The sequence below is a fragment of the Paralichthys olivaceus genome, chromosome 2 (genome assembly GCF_024713975.1).
Source record: "Paralichthys olivaceus isolate ysfri-2021 chromosome 2, ASM2471397v2, whole genome shotgun sequence".
NCBI classification, from domain to species: domain Eukaryota; kingdom Metazoa; phylum Chordata; class Actinopteri; order Pleuronectiformes; family Paralichthyidae; genus Paralichthys; species Paralichthys olivaceus.
In genome coordinates, this window is record NC_091094.1 from 20,815,137 (window position 1) to 20,832,275 (window position 17,139).

The following is a 17,139-nucleotide window of genomic DNA, read 5'->3' on the forward strand; positions in this document are numbered from 1 at the left end:
AAAAAGATTGCTGAATGACCATGTTCAAATGTTTGCAGCAGTTTGTCCTGTGATGACCTGCTCTGCATTTGTACGACAGGTAAGACTGTTTCTACTGCCCCCTCTCCTCTTGTCTCTTCACCGCGAGTGCAATGCATGATGGTACGTATTGTTCGGTTAGGTTGTTCACTACATTTCGTGATGCATTGTGGGATGCAATAGATAGCACTAGATAGAGTAAAAAAAAATCCTTGAACATTTGGGTAGCACTACAAAAAGGCAACCGCACAGTGGACTATATAGAGATCAGTGTGATTTTGGACACACACTCTGTGACTTACTGAGACTTCACACACAAGTGGAGAAGGTAAAGATACTGAACGAGACACAGGTTCAACGCATTAAGGTGGAGCAGGTCACCACAGAGGCTATCAGCTGACATCTAACTAGAATTTCAAGTCACTCAGGGCACATCATGTGTGTATCAAAGTGGCAGCCTTGAGAAAACTGTGCACTGTTGCACAAGGTTTTGTCGAGCGTTAAAGTAGCGATCAGGCATCAGCCACTAGAGGGCAATCAGGACTGGCAGGGATATCTGTCACTGCAGTCACAAAGACGGGGCGGCATTAGTCGAGTCAACGAGGTGTGTGTTGTGCTCACATCACACACAAATGTTCTCTAATGGAAACGAGCACATTATACTATAGAAAAAGTTAAAGGAATTTCTTTTGTGTAGAAGCTTTTCCGTCCTTTAAATTGTGCTGTGTTAACCTTCCTGCGTGTGAATCCAGCCCTCCATTCTTCTCTATCAGACCATCACCTAGTGGATGTGTGTGTGACCCAGTCTATAGGGGGAAACTGTGTGTCTGAAAGAAAAAGCAAAAGGCAGCAATACCACGAATTATAAAGAAGTGAGCCTCGGTGAAGCGATTCATCACAGGGTACAGGACGCTGCAAACAAAGCTCACACAATTCTTTTTGCAGCTCTTTGTGAAATATTGCTGTTTGGGTGCTCTCACCTTCTCCTGCTCTGCACTTAGCCGTGACAAATACAAGTGTCGCCTGTGACTGGGAACCAAAGCAACGAAAGGCCAGTCAGTTAAAGCCGGCGGAGGGAGGGAGTCAGCCACACTAGTAGTGATGAATAGATACCGTATCTCTCCTTTGATATCATTTTGTGTAAGTTGCTTTCTGTGAGGAGACTGGCTGTACATGTGTCTTTGCTTTTACGCTGGTCAGCACCTCCCTTCAGAGAGACTTCAACCTGTTGGCTTGTTTCCATCCCACCAATGCCCTCTCACATTTGTAAAAACATACTGATAAACAACAATAACATATCTTTTTAGAGAAGAAAGCAGTTTTTGTGACATTTATCTATTTCCTTTAAATCTTGTATTCTGGGTTTTGATAAATTCTGTATTCTGAAATAACTGTTAAAGCTTAGTCTTTTAGTCTTACTCAAAAAACTCCTCAGTGAGTTTTGTATTGATATAATCATTTATTATAAAAAATAACTCCTCACCTTGTGTCTCTAATATTCATGTTCAATACAGAACACGAGTGAATGATCAGTAATGTTAATATCCATGAGAAACAAATCAGCCCTCAACGTGAATGTAGATGTTAACAGAGCAAAGCAATGCAATAATTTCTACTTAAGTCAAGTCAAGACACAGATCATGCATTATATTATATAGTAAATTTGAGAGCATTTACATTAGCTTTTGATGGATTCTCTGTACAACATGATATTACTTTTCTCTAGCAGCTCTGTAGAGCAGCATTCCTACATGCTCACAGTAACTACATCAATAATCTAACTGTTTACCTTATTTTGAATACAACATTATTTTGATAATGACGTTTTCATCACTTACTAATGGAATATTTGATTCATATTCCCATTAACATGTAACAGAGCATAATTCAGATTATGACATCAAGCAGTCGGAGTGAAAATTCCAATAGGACGTTATAATGTGATTGAGACGAAGGTCGGAATACTCCTCATGTCTTAACTTGACCATTGATTATCATCTGAAAAATCTGAAAATACTGTTCATATGTCAGTAGCTTATTCAGACTATTGTCTTAATCAGGTAAAAATCTGAATATTGGTGTCCGTGTAACCAGCTAACATGCAGATGTTAAGCAGTTATAATATGTACCATGTTGTTTAGCATGTTACTGTACCAACATTTGCTGATCAGTAATGAACAAAATACACCTAACGCTGTCAGGAATAAAGTTTTTCCTAGTTTTGGCATTAAGTTAAGTTAAGTTAAGTTAAGTTAAGTTAAGTTAAGTTAAGTTAAATGCTGTTTAACTGAATGCTGTTGAAAACTGAATTCTTTTTGCGATCAGAACTGAAGTTTAGATCGTGCTCAGCTAGTTCTGAACAAGTATGAGAATGAGCATGTTTGCTTTTTCATTTAGATGACTGGTGAAGTAAGGTTAATGCCCAGGCCCCTTTGCATGATGTCATCAGGACATGGTTGACTCACATGGTCTGAAAGATCTGAATTCATAAATGATTAGGAATCAATTCATTGTAGTGAATGAAACGGTTTGTTACTGTTTTATATTTAGAGCTGTGATCAATACCATAGAACAAATAACGACATATTAAACCTTGGCATCTATGAGAGTTGTGTTGAGGCCTTTACAATGATCCTCTGTGAACCAACTAAATGCATTAATATTAATATTAAAGTGTAACTAAATTGTTGTGTCACAACCAGCATTAGATATGTGATGCAATCTACAGTATGACAGGTTTTGTCAGCTGATGTCAATGCAACACTATACCAGAAGTGATTACACACATCCTGACAAATCCAAGGCCTCCACTATTCCACTCCTGCTCACCTGCTCACCTGCTCTTTCTGAGACGACGACAACCGGAGCACAGAATTCATCAGTATGCATCGTGGTGAAATTGATCACTGCAGTCAATATCAACTAGTGAAGCCACTGGAACTGCCGCTGCAGCGAAGGAGGAGGAGGCATCAGTAGTGCTACGCCTCGTCTGTGATCTATCTATCTTTAGGCGGGAGCGAGGTATGGGATCAATATGCTACAGGCAGCTCATATTTCAGTGGTGGCCCAGCAGGGATGAGAGGGCACGAGGTGGGGGAGAAAGGGGGAAAGTGGAAGATGGGATGATGACATGGGTTTTCAGGGCTGTCGGGGGTCAATCCAAAAAAGCAGATAGCATGGAGCAAAGGCATGTGAGGTGGATGCCGCCAAAAGGTGAGGAAAGGAGAGAACACTTTTGGGGCTGTGACGTAGGACTCAATAGTGCAGCCGAGGCTTATACGCTATACGGACGGCGGCGCAGCCTGACAGCTTGTCGATTCAGTGAATTCATAATGAATGTTCTTTTATTCTCCACTTTCTCTCTAACCTTTCTCGTCTCCTTTCCTCCCTCTATCTCACCTCCCTCCTTCCTCCCCTCCTGTCACCTACCTTTTCTCTTCATTTGGACCATCACTCCCAGCCTCCCTTTCACCCCCCTCCCCTGCCACGGACTCGTGTAGCCTCTCATCCCGAGAGGAAAAATGAGGTATATGAAAGGCGCTTAGTCGCATCTCCTCCCACCCCTGCTGTCGCAGTGTCCTAATGATGCAAATGTTAGGCTGGCTAATGAGCAGGAGTTGTGTTTCGGCTGAAGTTTACCACGCTGCTTGACCGGCCTGTCTCATGAATAATATCGCTGTGTCAGAGTCAAGATGTGTGTTCCTCTCAGCTCACGAATAATGACCATTACAGATGGCGCCTCCTCAAATTGCGTACAAGAAAAAAAATGACAATCTCTTGTCTGTAACAGCGTCTAAAAGGAGCAACTGGGCCTCTCAAAGAAGGATAATGAAAATTCATGATAAAGAATTCAAAATGTAAATGATCAGATATAACACACACACACACACACACACACACACACAGAAGCAGGCAGAAAAAGTGTGTAAAAACTTCAGGGTGAACTCTATGCACCCTCTCACCTGTTTGAGTCACGTGACCTTTTGACCCTGGGTTCATTCCGGCTGTCACCTAACACACGTACCTCTGAAAGCGAGCAAAAACAATAGATGTTGCTTCTGTTTTTACAATCACCCTTATATCTGCCTGCATTTCTCTCCTCCCCTCCTCCTGGCTTAATCCTCCGTGCCTTTGCCCTTCATTTTTTCAAAGACAGCCTGCGGGCTAGATTTGCCCTTTGCTGACTTGTGGCTGACGGTGAATAAGTTCCCCTCTCGTCTCCTCCCTTTTATCTCTGAGATCATACTCTGAGTGGGTCAAGATCAATGGTGCTTCCTGCAAATCTGCCCAGGCTGCGGGTGCCTCTCATTGACCTTACACAGGGGTAACTGAGCACCCCACACTCTCATCCAGACACATTTTTACATTCACTTCTGTGGGTAAATTCACCTGCTACCCAAAAGACACAGGCCATGCTGGTGCCAAACAGTTTGTTTGAGTTCTTCAGTTTCAAACTGTAAGATGCCCTCCTGACATGTTTTCAGGGACACATTAAAGCTGCTTGGAGACATGCACTGAAATGTCTGAGTGTGCCCTTGTGAGAAATGAGCAGGGAAACATACCGGGAATTCACAAGTGGGTGTGTTGATGGCGTTTCTATCACATAACACAGATCCAAGCTGGAAGAATACAAGTATGTCAGGATGAACAAAAAGGGCAATACATGAATAAGACACTGACGAAGATGTCAACTCCAAAAGACAACGAGATGGGAGAGATGTTGGTGATATGGGCCGACGCCAGCGTTGTAAACAAAAACATGTGCTCTCCGCATTGGAATTTATTTGTTATGTCCTGCCACCTGCCAACAGTTTATAAGGGATGTGTCATAGTGCTGCACATAAATGTGTGAATGAATGAAGAACTGTAACGTAAAGCTTTGAGTGATCATCAGATACAGAGCATTTAACACAAACGACATTCTCATCACATTTCATTTCAATGAGAACATGACACTGACATTTTCTTATTATGACAGACTCATATCACACATATCAAAAAGAAAGTAAAAGTTGAAAAAAGGAAATGTATACAGACAGAAAAGAATGTATGAAGTACTTTATATGTTCTTATAGCATTTAAGAGGCTATAATGACTTTTTGGTTCAAAGTTATTTTAGAAACAGAGTCATATGTAATGACCGAATACAAAATATGTGAATACTAGGTGTGGTCTGAATCACTCTGGCATTGTGATATTTGCCGATAAGTCAAAGTCAACTTTCTTGTCAATTCTGCCATTTGTACAGGACATAGATCAGACTGATCTTTATGATCAACGTATAAGTACACACCATACAAGTACTCATGTGACATCTAAGTACACAACATAACACACAGGTTGGATAGGATATGAGCTGCAGTGTATGATTGTGGTGCAAACGGGAATATTTCAAAAAGACAGATAAGCTTGAGAACACTGTAAGTAGGTTTTGTGTCAGTGGACAATCTCCTGATTTGTTCTTTGTATGTAAAAGGTAAAATCCGGTAAATGTTCTGACATAATTTTTCAGACATTTTCCTTAGTTCATGTCAGGAAAACAGCTCAAGTTAAACTGACAAGCAGTGAGTGCAGGTGTTTAAACGTGATTTAACACCGGCGAAGTTGAGATTTCATCAATGATCATTACATAAATAACTAAAAGCTACTTTCTGTAGTAACAAACTTGGTGGTCCAGTCAAACTTTTACACTTTTTTAATACTGACTTAGGTTTTTTTTCTGCAAACGGTCCACTGAGACTCACATGGATACAGTGATTGGAGCACAAATAACAAAAATCTCAATAACCAAGGACGTGCTGTGACAGGCTGATAAATGGCTTTGTATGATGGAGCAGACAGTGCTCTGGACAGTACACACTTCTCAACAGCAGCACAAAGAACGAAAAATCAATTTCAGGTATGGTATAGAATTAATGTGCCATATTGACTGGACTGGGGGACAACAACCTCAGTCTGTGTGTTAAGGGATGGAGCGTATAGTGTGGAATCAAGTCAGCATCACAATAAATATCACAGTGATAAAACACGACCGAACAACATGACAAAAAGAGACCACAACAACCCCCACACGTGTCCTCTGAACTCTATCTTCTGAAGCGCTGCATCGAGACAATAAAAGCATGAAAAGTGGAGAGTAAGTGATGCTGTTGTCATCCTCGGGCCTAATACAGACGGAGACAGCAGAGACAGCAGCCCGGTCCAGACCCAGCTGGGGCTCACGTCCACTGGGATCCCTGCGAGACCCGCTTCAACAAGATGGATGGCGAGCAGCGAGCTTCAAACTGGGCGCACTCAGCCCAGACATCATTAGGTCCGGGCTGAATAAAGAGGTGGCGGCCCCTCGCCCGCTTTTCCGTAATAGAAGGGGCTGCCTGTCTGACAGCAGCACATAAATAACGCAGTGAGCGTGTCACTGGAAAAAGAACACACTCACCTGAGCACACTCACTCACTGGCATCATGAGGGCGAGGTTAGACAAAAGATTATAAGGCCCTACAGTCATCTGTTACAACATGTGTGTGTTTGTGTGTGTTTGTGTGTATAAAGGAAGGTCAAAAGCAAAGTTTTTAATTTTTTTAATTTAATTTTAATATTATTGAATACTTTTATTTCTGCAGGTGTCAATGAGTACAGAATAACCCTTAATACATCTCAAACTACAGTCTGTAGTCTTTACCACCTCTAAAAAATGTAAGCATGATTGAAGCAGTGTTAAATGAATGTTGACATATAAAAACTACCTGAACATATTTAAGACCTAGTACATAATATTTCAGATATCAAAACCATGTGGAAACCCTGTATTATCCTGTATTTACTGATATATTTTCATACTGATTTAAAAAAAAAAAAAAAGTGCCTCTTCTCCCCTAACCTCTTCTTTTCTGCAGGATTCACGTATATTCACACGTATACTCCTCTTATATTCTACCTTCTCAGCAGTGGGAAGTAAATCCAGAAGATGGAGGAACCTGATGAGTCCAATAGAAAAAAAAAGTCAGAGTTAAGTTTAATTAGACAATGTTTGTGTGGCTCAGTATATTAGTTCTCTGTTGCTAGTGGCTACAACTTTTGACAAACATGAGTCACTAAACTGTCACCCTTTATTGGAAGGCATGTTCCTGACTTGTGGTGCCAGGCTATATCAGTCTTTTATCTCTATTATTATTATTGCCATTCTTATTTAAGTTGTTCCTTTTGTATTTTAACAATTCATTTTCTTGCTGTGTAGCACTTTGTAATTTGTGTGCTCTATAAATAGTTTTTATAATTATTATTATTAATAAGATTCTGATTAGTTCGGCCAATTATTATTTTTAAAATAATAATAATAATAATACTAATTGACTTCATATTCCTTGTGTTTCGTCTCCTGCATAGAGCCATCGGGATCTTTTCTTTCTCTTTTCATTTCTAATATAATCTTATTTAATCATTAGTTTTTACATAAATGACTTGTTTTGTTCTTGGTTTAAAAAGTATATTTGGTGATCCCCGGCACAGATAGTTTTTGTTGGTATATGTTGTCAATAAAATATTGACAATCACTACAAGGCGTTCAAAGTCACGTGAGCAGCGTGCGTCATGACGTCAGGCGGAAGTGTGTCGGCCAAGATGGCAGCGTCCTTGACAGGCATGTTTCCACAGCGCGGTGTGTCCAGCCGGCTGAGCAGCTGGAGATGTGAGGGGCTGAGCTGCTGACAGCCACACAGGAACATGGAGACACGAGGGTTCGTCGCCTCTCTGCTGGTGAGACGCTCATTTTATACACTGTGTTATTGTACGTGTCCGTGTTGCTAGCAGCTAAGTGCTAATGCAACCTGAAGTAATTCATTCAAGCTGCTTCACATGAACCTGTTGGCAGAAGACAGTGTCAGAGACAAGGACTGCGGTCATGTGGTCGTTTGTGAAAACCCGCTCACACACACACACACACACACACACACACACACACACACACACACACACACACACACACACACACGGTGGAGCAGATGAAACCTGAAGACGAGAGTTTAATGACACTTTGATCTGGTTTCCACACAGATAATGCACCAAGCTCTTGTTCATGGTGACCCCCACTGTCTGCATGTCCAGTTCCAGAACATTTGACTGTAGACATTCTTAGAATATTAAAGAAAAGGTTGGCCACAGGTCATCATGGCACTCACAACTTGCTCATATGAAAACAAGTTGCAGAAGATTTGACTGCAGAATTTCTGAGAGAATAAAAGGCAAATTTGGCGACTTCTTCATTTTAGCACACATTATTATTTGTTAAATCATTGAAAGGTGAAATCAGTAAAATCTCTTGAAAGTTGACATACAGACAGTTCCCCCGTGAACCTCAAAGTATAAGAGGTATAGATAATGACCTAAAGCTGAAATGTCCAAACGTGACAGATTTAGTTTTTTTACACAAATTAAGAATAATGTAAACATGAATGAGTCATTTCAGTGTTAATGGGCCAGTGTTTGATGTTTATTAGATCATAAATGGTTCAAGCAAACACAAGCATCATATCTTGATCACATGAGGTGGCCGCCTACTGGAGGTGATACAGCTGTGTTTTAAAATTAAGATTAAAATTTCTCTTTATGGTCCCACACACAGCATGCAACATGCAAACATGGGGAAATCTGACCTCTGTATTTAACCCATCCACACAGTGACCACACACGGAACAGTGTGGCAGCCATGAAGGCGCCCGGCGAGCAATTGGGGGGGTTCGGTGCCTTGCTCAAGGGCACCTCGGCAGTGCCCAGGAGGTGAACTAGCAGCTCTCCAACTTCCGTCCATGCTGGACTTGAACCAGCCACCCTCCGGTTCCCAAGCCAAGTCGCTATGGAACAACGCAACAACCAATCAAAGAGCAGCCTCAGGTCCCCTGGTTTCAAAACTTTCAGGACCCACATTCACCAAATACAATTTGAAAACAACTCATATTGAAGTCTCACAGGTGCTCACCATCTACCAGGAGCTTTGTAGAAGTAAAATATTATTACATAATTAAATCATGTTTAACATTTCTATACAGACACTTTTGTCTCAGGATGTCGGAGGGGGTGAAGCCAATTTTATTATTGATGCACAGTGTTGACTCGTGTCTGTTGGATGTGTAATTTTGCTTGATAGACTGACTCATCCGTTGGATGATAGCCTGTTACAAACACATTGGTATCTGCGTTCATGTTTGCCTCTATATTCTGATATGAAACATAAACATTTTACAGACTAAACAATGCGGAAAAGGTGTGCATTTGTTTATTCAACATTAAACATTTTTTTATTAGTTCTCCATATGTATTCGTATGTTTGTTTCTTCTTTACTTATTATTTGGAATGAAACTGTTTGATTTTAGGAATCATTACAACATAATTTATTTCTTAATATAGATCAGCCAATATATCAGTATCCCACATTTGTTTTACTCCTTCAATATCTGCATCAGAAAATCTAAATACAAATAAACTAACTAAACTAAATCCATTTTGTTCAGGCTTTACTTTTTACTGTATCAGCAATGATATGACAGTGTTGTTTATTGCTTTTTGTGCTGCCACCAAGTGGCTAAACAAAAATCACTGAATGCAGATTAAGATCTGAACACTTCTTCCATCACTGGTGGAGTGTGCAGTGCAGCTCTGTGTCTGACAAAGTGATTGAAATCTCCTCAGGCTGGAGGCTGTGCGGGGATGTGTGTGGATCTGACCCTCTTCCCCCTGGACACCATTAAGACCAGACTGCAGAGTCAGCAAGGTTTCTATAAGGCAGGGGGCTTCAGGGGCATCTACGCAGGGGTCCCATCTGCTGCTGTTGGCTCCTTCCCCAATGGTAAGACAATCACTGTTAGCCGGAAATATGTTCTGATGTGAAGGCAGTTCTCCCAGAGGTGGAGACTGAACAACAAAGACTCTTCTTTGTGTGGGATCAGATTCAGACTCAACCTCTGTGTTGATCGCAAAATGCACAAACTTACACAATTACTTTGTTTTCTCGACATGCCTCCAGTCACAGCACAGTGACAATGAGTTACAGGGCGACTTTGCAGACTTGTGTTTGTGTCGTTGCTCAGATAAGTGTAATAATCCACTTTCAAATTTGTTTTAATTTTTGCTCTTTCTTTTTTGAGGTTGGATGCAAAAACACATGCAAGTGTCAGTTTCAAACCATTATTGCAACGATAAACAAACTTTTTCCATCCATATGATTGCATATGCACCATTAACACAATAATTCCAAGCAGATCTCTGAAGAAGGAAATTATGAATTCAGAAATATTCTTTAAGAACCACATTGGATTCAGACAATTCTACTACTAGAAGCAGCAGTATTTGATTATCAATAGAGTGTGTAATCAAACAGTCGCACAAATCTGTTGATTATTATGGATCAGTGTAAATAATGCTAAACTCGACTTTGAGCCTAGTATCAGAGAGAAATTGACAGAAGTGAGATGTTATGTGCATATTTCAATAGTTTGTGGTAGTTGGCAAAGTAAAGTTTGAACTTTTTCTGTATGAGACACACTTTCTTAGCTACACACACACACACACACACACACACACACACACACACACACACACACACACACACACACACACACACACACACACACACACACACACACACACACCTCAGTGTCTCCCCTGTCAGTGGTAGTGAGGGATATTAATTGCTGTATGGTGGTTGACTAATGGGCCTTAAATGGCTGTGGTTCTGCTTGGTTTCAGCTGCTGCTTTCTTTGTCACCTACGAAGGCACAAAGTCCCTGCTCGGTGCTGGCGGAGCACGAGCAGCGCCACACGTGGCACCTGTCACTCACATGCTGGCTGCCTCCCTTGGTGAAGTAGTAAGTGTCTGTCCATCACTGTCCCAACTTTGGTGTCCTTTTGTGGATTTGCACTCTTGTTTCGCGCTGTACACTTTAAAATCATTTTAATATAAGTTATGTTTCTTTCCCACTACTGTAAGTCCCAAACCATCACCACATACACCACATATATAAGGGGGGGCAGCAGGGGAAGGGTGGGGGCGGGGTTTGTGGTTTTGGCCGTAGGCCCCAGAGTCCAGCTGGGTGAGTTAAGGGGGCTTTCTCTGGACACTCCCAGCATTTCCCCTCCACCAGCTGGGTAAATAAGATCTCATTACTGCATACTGACTCATCCACTTTCCCAGCTCAGGCCCCCTGACTCTGCCAATTCAGACAGAGGAATTTGGTCTTGAAAGCAAGGAGGCGCAATTTCCTCAGTCCGTCCTCTCCCGATCACTCACAGTGAACCACAGTGAGTCTGAGCCATATGGGGGCCGTGGACAGTTTCAATGGCATGAAGTGGGGGGGTGGGTTGAGGGATTGGGTATAAGGAAAGATAGATGCCCCCCTGCTATACCAACACAGCTTCCTGCAAAATGCTAGGTTGTCAGTATTCATGGTTTTTGGATGGGTGTAATTTAGCCAAGTTTTGCATGTTTATGAAATGTGATTATTCCACACATACCCGGCCTGAATATTTTCACTAGGGATGGGTGCGAGTCTGGTTCCTAAATGGCCAGTACCATCCGGACTGAATCACTGCGCAGACTTCGGTGCCTGAGCTCTGTACTGAAATACTTTCCCCAGCAGTTTGCTAGTAGCTACCTCACACAAAATACTTCCCTGAAGCTAAACAATGAAAAGTGTGGCATTAATTCATGCGAAAGGATTCTGACAGTGGGACGTGCATCAAATGTTGGAAAACAGTTCAGTGTAAAGGAACAAGACAAACTTAATGAAGCACCTGACAACCGACGGATGTTTCACTGCTTCTGCCAGCACATCAGCCCCCGGTGGCGGGGAGACAATTGTTGAGGAGTTGGAGTATTCTACTATATTGAGCACTGAAACTGTTGTGTAGTGTTACATTACTGTAGTTGGATAAGGTTTAATTTGATATGTGATTAATTTGCGCACTTGTGTATATTTGTATAGTTAGATTTATCAAACTTTAAATTGTTTACAGTTAATATGATAAACTTTAGCTTCCAATTTGCCTTGGTCATACATTTTATTTAGCACCAGTATCAGAAAAAAACGCAAACAATACCCAACCCTAGTTTTCCCTGGACTTAAATTGCTCTTGGTGTGTCACGTTATTGAAGAAGAAACCATGTTACTCTCAGATCAGCACAAATTCAATAAGCGTAGCACTTGGTTTATGTCTTGTCGTTGTCACAAACAATATACCAATTATTGCAGATACTGTATAAGTTTAACACAGTCGGCACAATTTTCAACTTTTTGTCTGGGGCCCAGCACAGATGAGAATGAAAGGTGAGGCTGAGGTTGCGGCTCCGTTAACCCCTGTTCTGGATTTGAGCACATCAAATGCACAAATCCTAGGAGATGAGCTGAGCAGAGCAGGGGAGGGGACCCCTCTGCATCCAGGCAACTGGATACGGCTTGTTCAAAGAGCGTAATCTCAAGGCTTAGCCATGAAAGGTTTACCAAAGTGCTGCCCTGAGTTGTATGCAAGGCCTATATGTCTGCACTATGATGCAACTGCTGCCACATATGTTTCTGCATCTCCTCAGTCATCGTTAATGACTTTTAATTAAAAATGATTGCACTTTGGGTCTAACAGAGGTGGTGGCAGCCAGACTAGCTGGGGTGCAATAGATCTGTTATGTCTGCTGCTGCGGCAATCTGTCGATAAATCAATTAGCTGATAAAGAGTAAATGAAGGCAATCAGTTGACTGATTGTCTCGTTGTTTATCAAGTAAAATGGCAGAATATTCCAGGTTCTACTAGGTGTGAAGATTTTCAAAAACTTTATGCTGTACGTTTTGGTTTCTGTAAATGTTTATTAGTTCAGTCTTGTATAGACTTCATCAAAATCCTGAAAAATCTTTCAAGAAATGTTTTATGATGAAAAGAAATAGAAAGTGATTTGAAAATTACAAATACACAACAGCATGTTTCTTATGATTCCGCTGGTGAGATCAGTAGGTAGATAAATAGTTTTTTAAAAGCCCCTCAACGCTGGATAAAAATGTTCCTCCACATTTTAAACGTTTTTTCAAAAACTCCAGGTTCCGTGTTTAAGACAGTTTTCCATTTTAGTGTCACAGCTCACTTTGCACATGCCTACTATTTCTTTGTTTAATGAACTAGCACCAGAATACAACTATGGTGGCTCTACACACTTACATTTGATTAGCTCTGCAAGGTCTAATTACAAGCTTAGTTTAGCATCACTGCACCACATTACTGGCATTTACTGTCGTCTGGCTTGCCAATATTACTCTTCTCTGGTATATGAAGAAACGCTGTTGAAGACTTTATCGCCACCTACAGGTCTGCTACTGGCTCGCTTGTTTGAGCCTTTTTAGTAATTGTTGTGTACTCTTCTGAACAGAGATAGTTTGTAAAACAAAGGGTTGTGGACATTTTTTTTGTTAATGGATCGGAAGAATCTGTCAAAAAGAATCCATAGTCATAAGGACAAGTTGTGAATGTAATAAATCTGGCCGAATGTTTATCAATATATTATAGTAGAAAAGTTTTCTCCTCTGTCCTACCTCAGTTAGATCTGAATTATTCAGCACAAATCACATTGATGCCAACATTAATATAGACTCAAACAGATTTTCATTAGCATTATGTTTCGTCCTCCACTTAATTGTTCTTTTCTGCCAGTGTTTGACAGTGCCACATGTTTTCAGTGTGTTTCTCTCTGGCTTTTTCTCCTACTTGTCTCACGCTAGCTGGGAGCAGCTGGTTGCTGGCAGCTTTTGACACACAGGAACTTAAAGAAGAAGAAGCAACTTTTTATTTGGGTCTGACATCACAACACAACCTCTTCATCAGCCCATGCTTCTTTCCCCAGGAGTCTATTTAGTTGTGTTTTACCAACTGTTTCCTCTCAGCAACATTCACACCAGAAGCTTTATGGGAGTTATTGCTTTGCTAATCCCATCCACAAGCATCTCTGAATGATGTGCTCGAGCTGGCACCAATTTACTAGAGAGAGACTTGATTAAAGTCTATTATGATTGTACCAGAGGGAGTTGTAGCTCCAAATTTATTTAGCATAAAATATGAGATAGTTGTAAGAAAAAAAAACTGTTATACAAACTTAAACTCAAGCAATTGTCATGTTTAACATCAAGACATCGGTCTCACAGATGTCCTTCGACTGGAATGGGGTGGGGGGGTAGTCAGGCCTTCACAGCAACAACAAGCCTCATCAAAGTAAACGCTGTGTGTGAAACCCTAATTATTAAGTACTGGAATCATCAGTTTAAAAATAATTTTAAAGATAAAGACATATATTTTTCCTTTCTTAAGTGGAATTTTTTATAGTGAAAATACAAATGTACAAGAGGGCGGATACCCGACCTGAGCCAGATGAAGCCATGCGGTTTGTTCAGAGAAAACTTGCTTTTTATAAGTTGAAACAAACTTCCTGTTGCCCCCATATAAAACATAGACTGTTCGATGGGTTGTGCAGCTCCACTTACTCCCATAATCCAGAAAAGAAACCAATTATCCCAGACAAGAATGCTGCCATCAGTAGCGATCGTGGGGAATGGAGCCACAGTAACGATTTCCTGCCGTCTGACCACACTGAGCCTTTCTCAGTCACATGACATATTACCTAAAACAATCAGGTAATTAATTAAAAAAAATGAGCCAGAAACAAATGAGCATCTGATAAGAACCCCCTACAATGACAGAAACCATGATGATCTATCTGCAGCCAGCCAAGAGCAGGCGATCAAGATGCTTTGGCTTTATGTTTGGTGAGCTGTCACCCCGTCCATCTTTATATAGAGTATATTTATATAGAGATACATGTGCAAGGGGGCAAGATGTTACCATGTTAACAACTGCTTGACAGGATAACACAAATTTATAATAATAATAGTAACACTTTATTTCTGTAGCACTAATCAAACAAGGTTACAATGTGCTTTACAAAATACATGGCAATAAAACAATACAGAACAAAAGACAAAAAAATTAACAATGATTTGAAAACTGTGCTCAGTTTGTCTTCACACATAAAAACTGTTTCTCTCTGACTTGGGTTTAAACAGAATTATTGAGCTGCACTCTTGATACAATGTAGAAATTTGCTTAAGCTTTTGTGTTCTCTTTAAATTTTTCAAACTAATGCCACTTTTATATGAACTTACCTAATTCCTGGCTTAACTTGTACCCGAAGGCAGGACAGGAGGAGGGAAGGCAAAAGTTGCAAAGAGAAACAATAGGAGGGTCAAGAAGACAATGAGAGAAATCTTCTCCCTGGTGTTTGTGCAACTGCAGTGGTGCGATGCTCCCATAAAGAATGTGTAAGCTGATGGCGTCTGTCAGGCTCTAGCAGGCTGTTATCCAGCCATTAAATCAGATTTATCTTCATTCCCATTCGCTCGACGTCTGCCCTGAAAGCTCATTTGTCAAGGCAACCCCCCCTCACCACCACCATCACACGTCTGTGGGAGGATGTACTGGAAAATACAGTGTGACATGACAAGATAGGGGGACAGAGAGAAGGAGGAAGCACAGGAGGAGGGTTTTTTTTGCAGGGGGGGGGGCTGGCAGCCACTAAACTTGGCACCTAGAAATAATCCATGCATCGCCTTTGAGCAGCACCACGCTCTGTGATTTATTGGCTGTTGTTTCAAAGTTGGAGACACGTGGCGTCCTCATCTCTTCCCCTTTACTTCATGACCTTTTTTTTTCTCCCCTCTCCTCCTTGCTTTTCTCTTTGCAGTCCTATATTTTAGTCTCGGCAATTCTTTTCCACGAATGGGCTTACGATCAAAAAGCCAGAAAAGTCCTGGGACTTTGGTGCTGATGCAGACTGTGGCACAAGCTGTGTTTCATAGGGAGAGGTGCAGATTGTGTTGTCTATACAGGCTTTACTGTGTTGCCACTGAGATTTATCTTTAAAGCAGGGTTCTGGTTTTGAGCTAAGTAATTCTTAAATAAGTTAAGAGATTAAGTTGTTTAGCAAACCTTTCAGCTGGAGTTCATTTGTCTATTGGATCGTACATTGCTCACATTGTATTATATATTTTAGTGTTAAATTGAAAATCTGGACTAAAGGTGAGGATATTCTGAAGTGCAATAAAGTTCTGCTCTGTTTTTCTCTAAAGAAAATTGCAGTTCTTTTATATGTGTGACTGCAGCCCTTTCTCTTGAGCAAATCACTTGGGAATGTAGTACATTTCAATGACAAGGTCCTAAACATCTGTTTTTCTTACCTTTTGTCTCCCTGCAGTGTTTAAACGGTAATCTCTCACTACGTCCTGACGGCCATGGGCAGTAAAAGAGGGATGATGGGGGGGTGCGGTGGACAGAGGGATGCAATGACTCAATCTGCAGATTGATCCGCTGGCTATGCCGATAATGTGCTCTGAGTCCCTGCTTATTTCCCAATTCCTGATGTGATTTTGCCAGTGATTGAGCACAAGCGTTGCACCTTGTTGTCTGGCGGGCAGCGCTGGAAATTGAAAACACGCTCTGTCATTTGGATTAACAGAAGCAGGCCGAGGGAAACTGAAAGGCTCCGATCACAGGCAGACAGCCTCCTAATTAATGCTGCTTGATGAATCCATCAGCTTGTAAATAAAGATGAATGGTAGCAGGAATTTAAAAGGCTTCCAATGGGTTTATAATACGTTTACATGCCAGAGGGAAGAATTGAGAACGAGGGGCGTGCGAAGTAGGTGAGGAAACAGACGTCTGTCTTCCTGACAGCCTTCCACCTACAGCCCTCCTCGAAACGTGAGGTAACAAGACTGACTTCAAATGGGAGACACCTTCTGAAATCTTCTATTCTCTGTGACATGACTGCATTGTACCTCCTCATCTCCACAGAAGATGCAGCTCAGACGTATTTTAACACGGCCTGATTCATCACCAGCATTTCCGTCTTTTTGCCAAGATCTGAAATGGCCCCAGACACTTCACACTTTATCTTCTATTCACTCAACATTCTCCTCCCCACCCCCTCGGCGTGCAAATTACTCCCAAACAAACAATGTCCGTAATTTATTTGGTATAATCTCAGCCTCATTCTGCCTTCCCCTCTGTTGTGACAAGAGAGGAAAGGCTGTCTCCACTCCATG

The 17,139-nt window shown here is 41.3% G+C and overlaps 1 protein-coding gene across 1 annotated transcript in view; it reads left to right on the top strand.

The window, feature by feature from the left end:
• Window positions 1-7,610: 7,610 nt before the first annotated feature.
• Window positions 7,611-17,139, top strand: part of slc25a26 (solute carrier family 25 member 26) — a 54,190-nt gene continuing 44,661 nt past the window's right edge. The window contains exons 1-3 of the mRNA XM_020086655.2: window positions 7,611-7,770; window positions 9,701-9,857; window positions 10,757-10,875. Coding sequence (XP_019942214.2) covers window positions 7,738-7,770; window positions 9,701-9,857; window positions 10,757-10,875 — 309 coding nt within the window. The 5' untranslated portion in view covers window positions 7,611-7,737. The remainder of the gene's footprint in view (window positions 7,771-9,700; window positions 9,858-10,756; window positions 10,876-17,139) is intronic.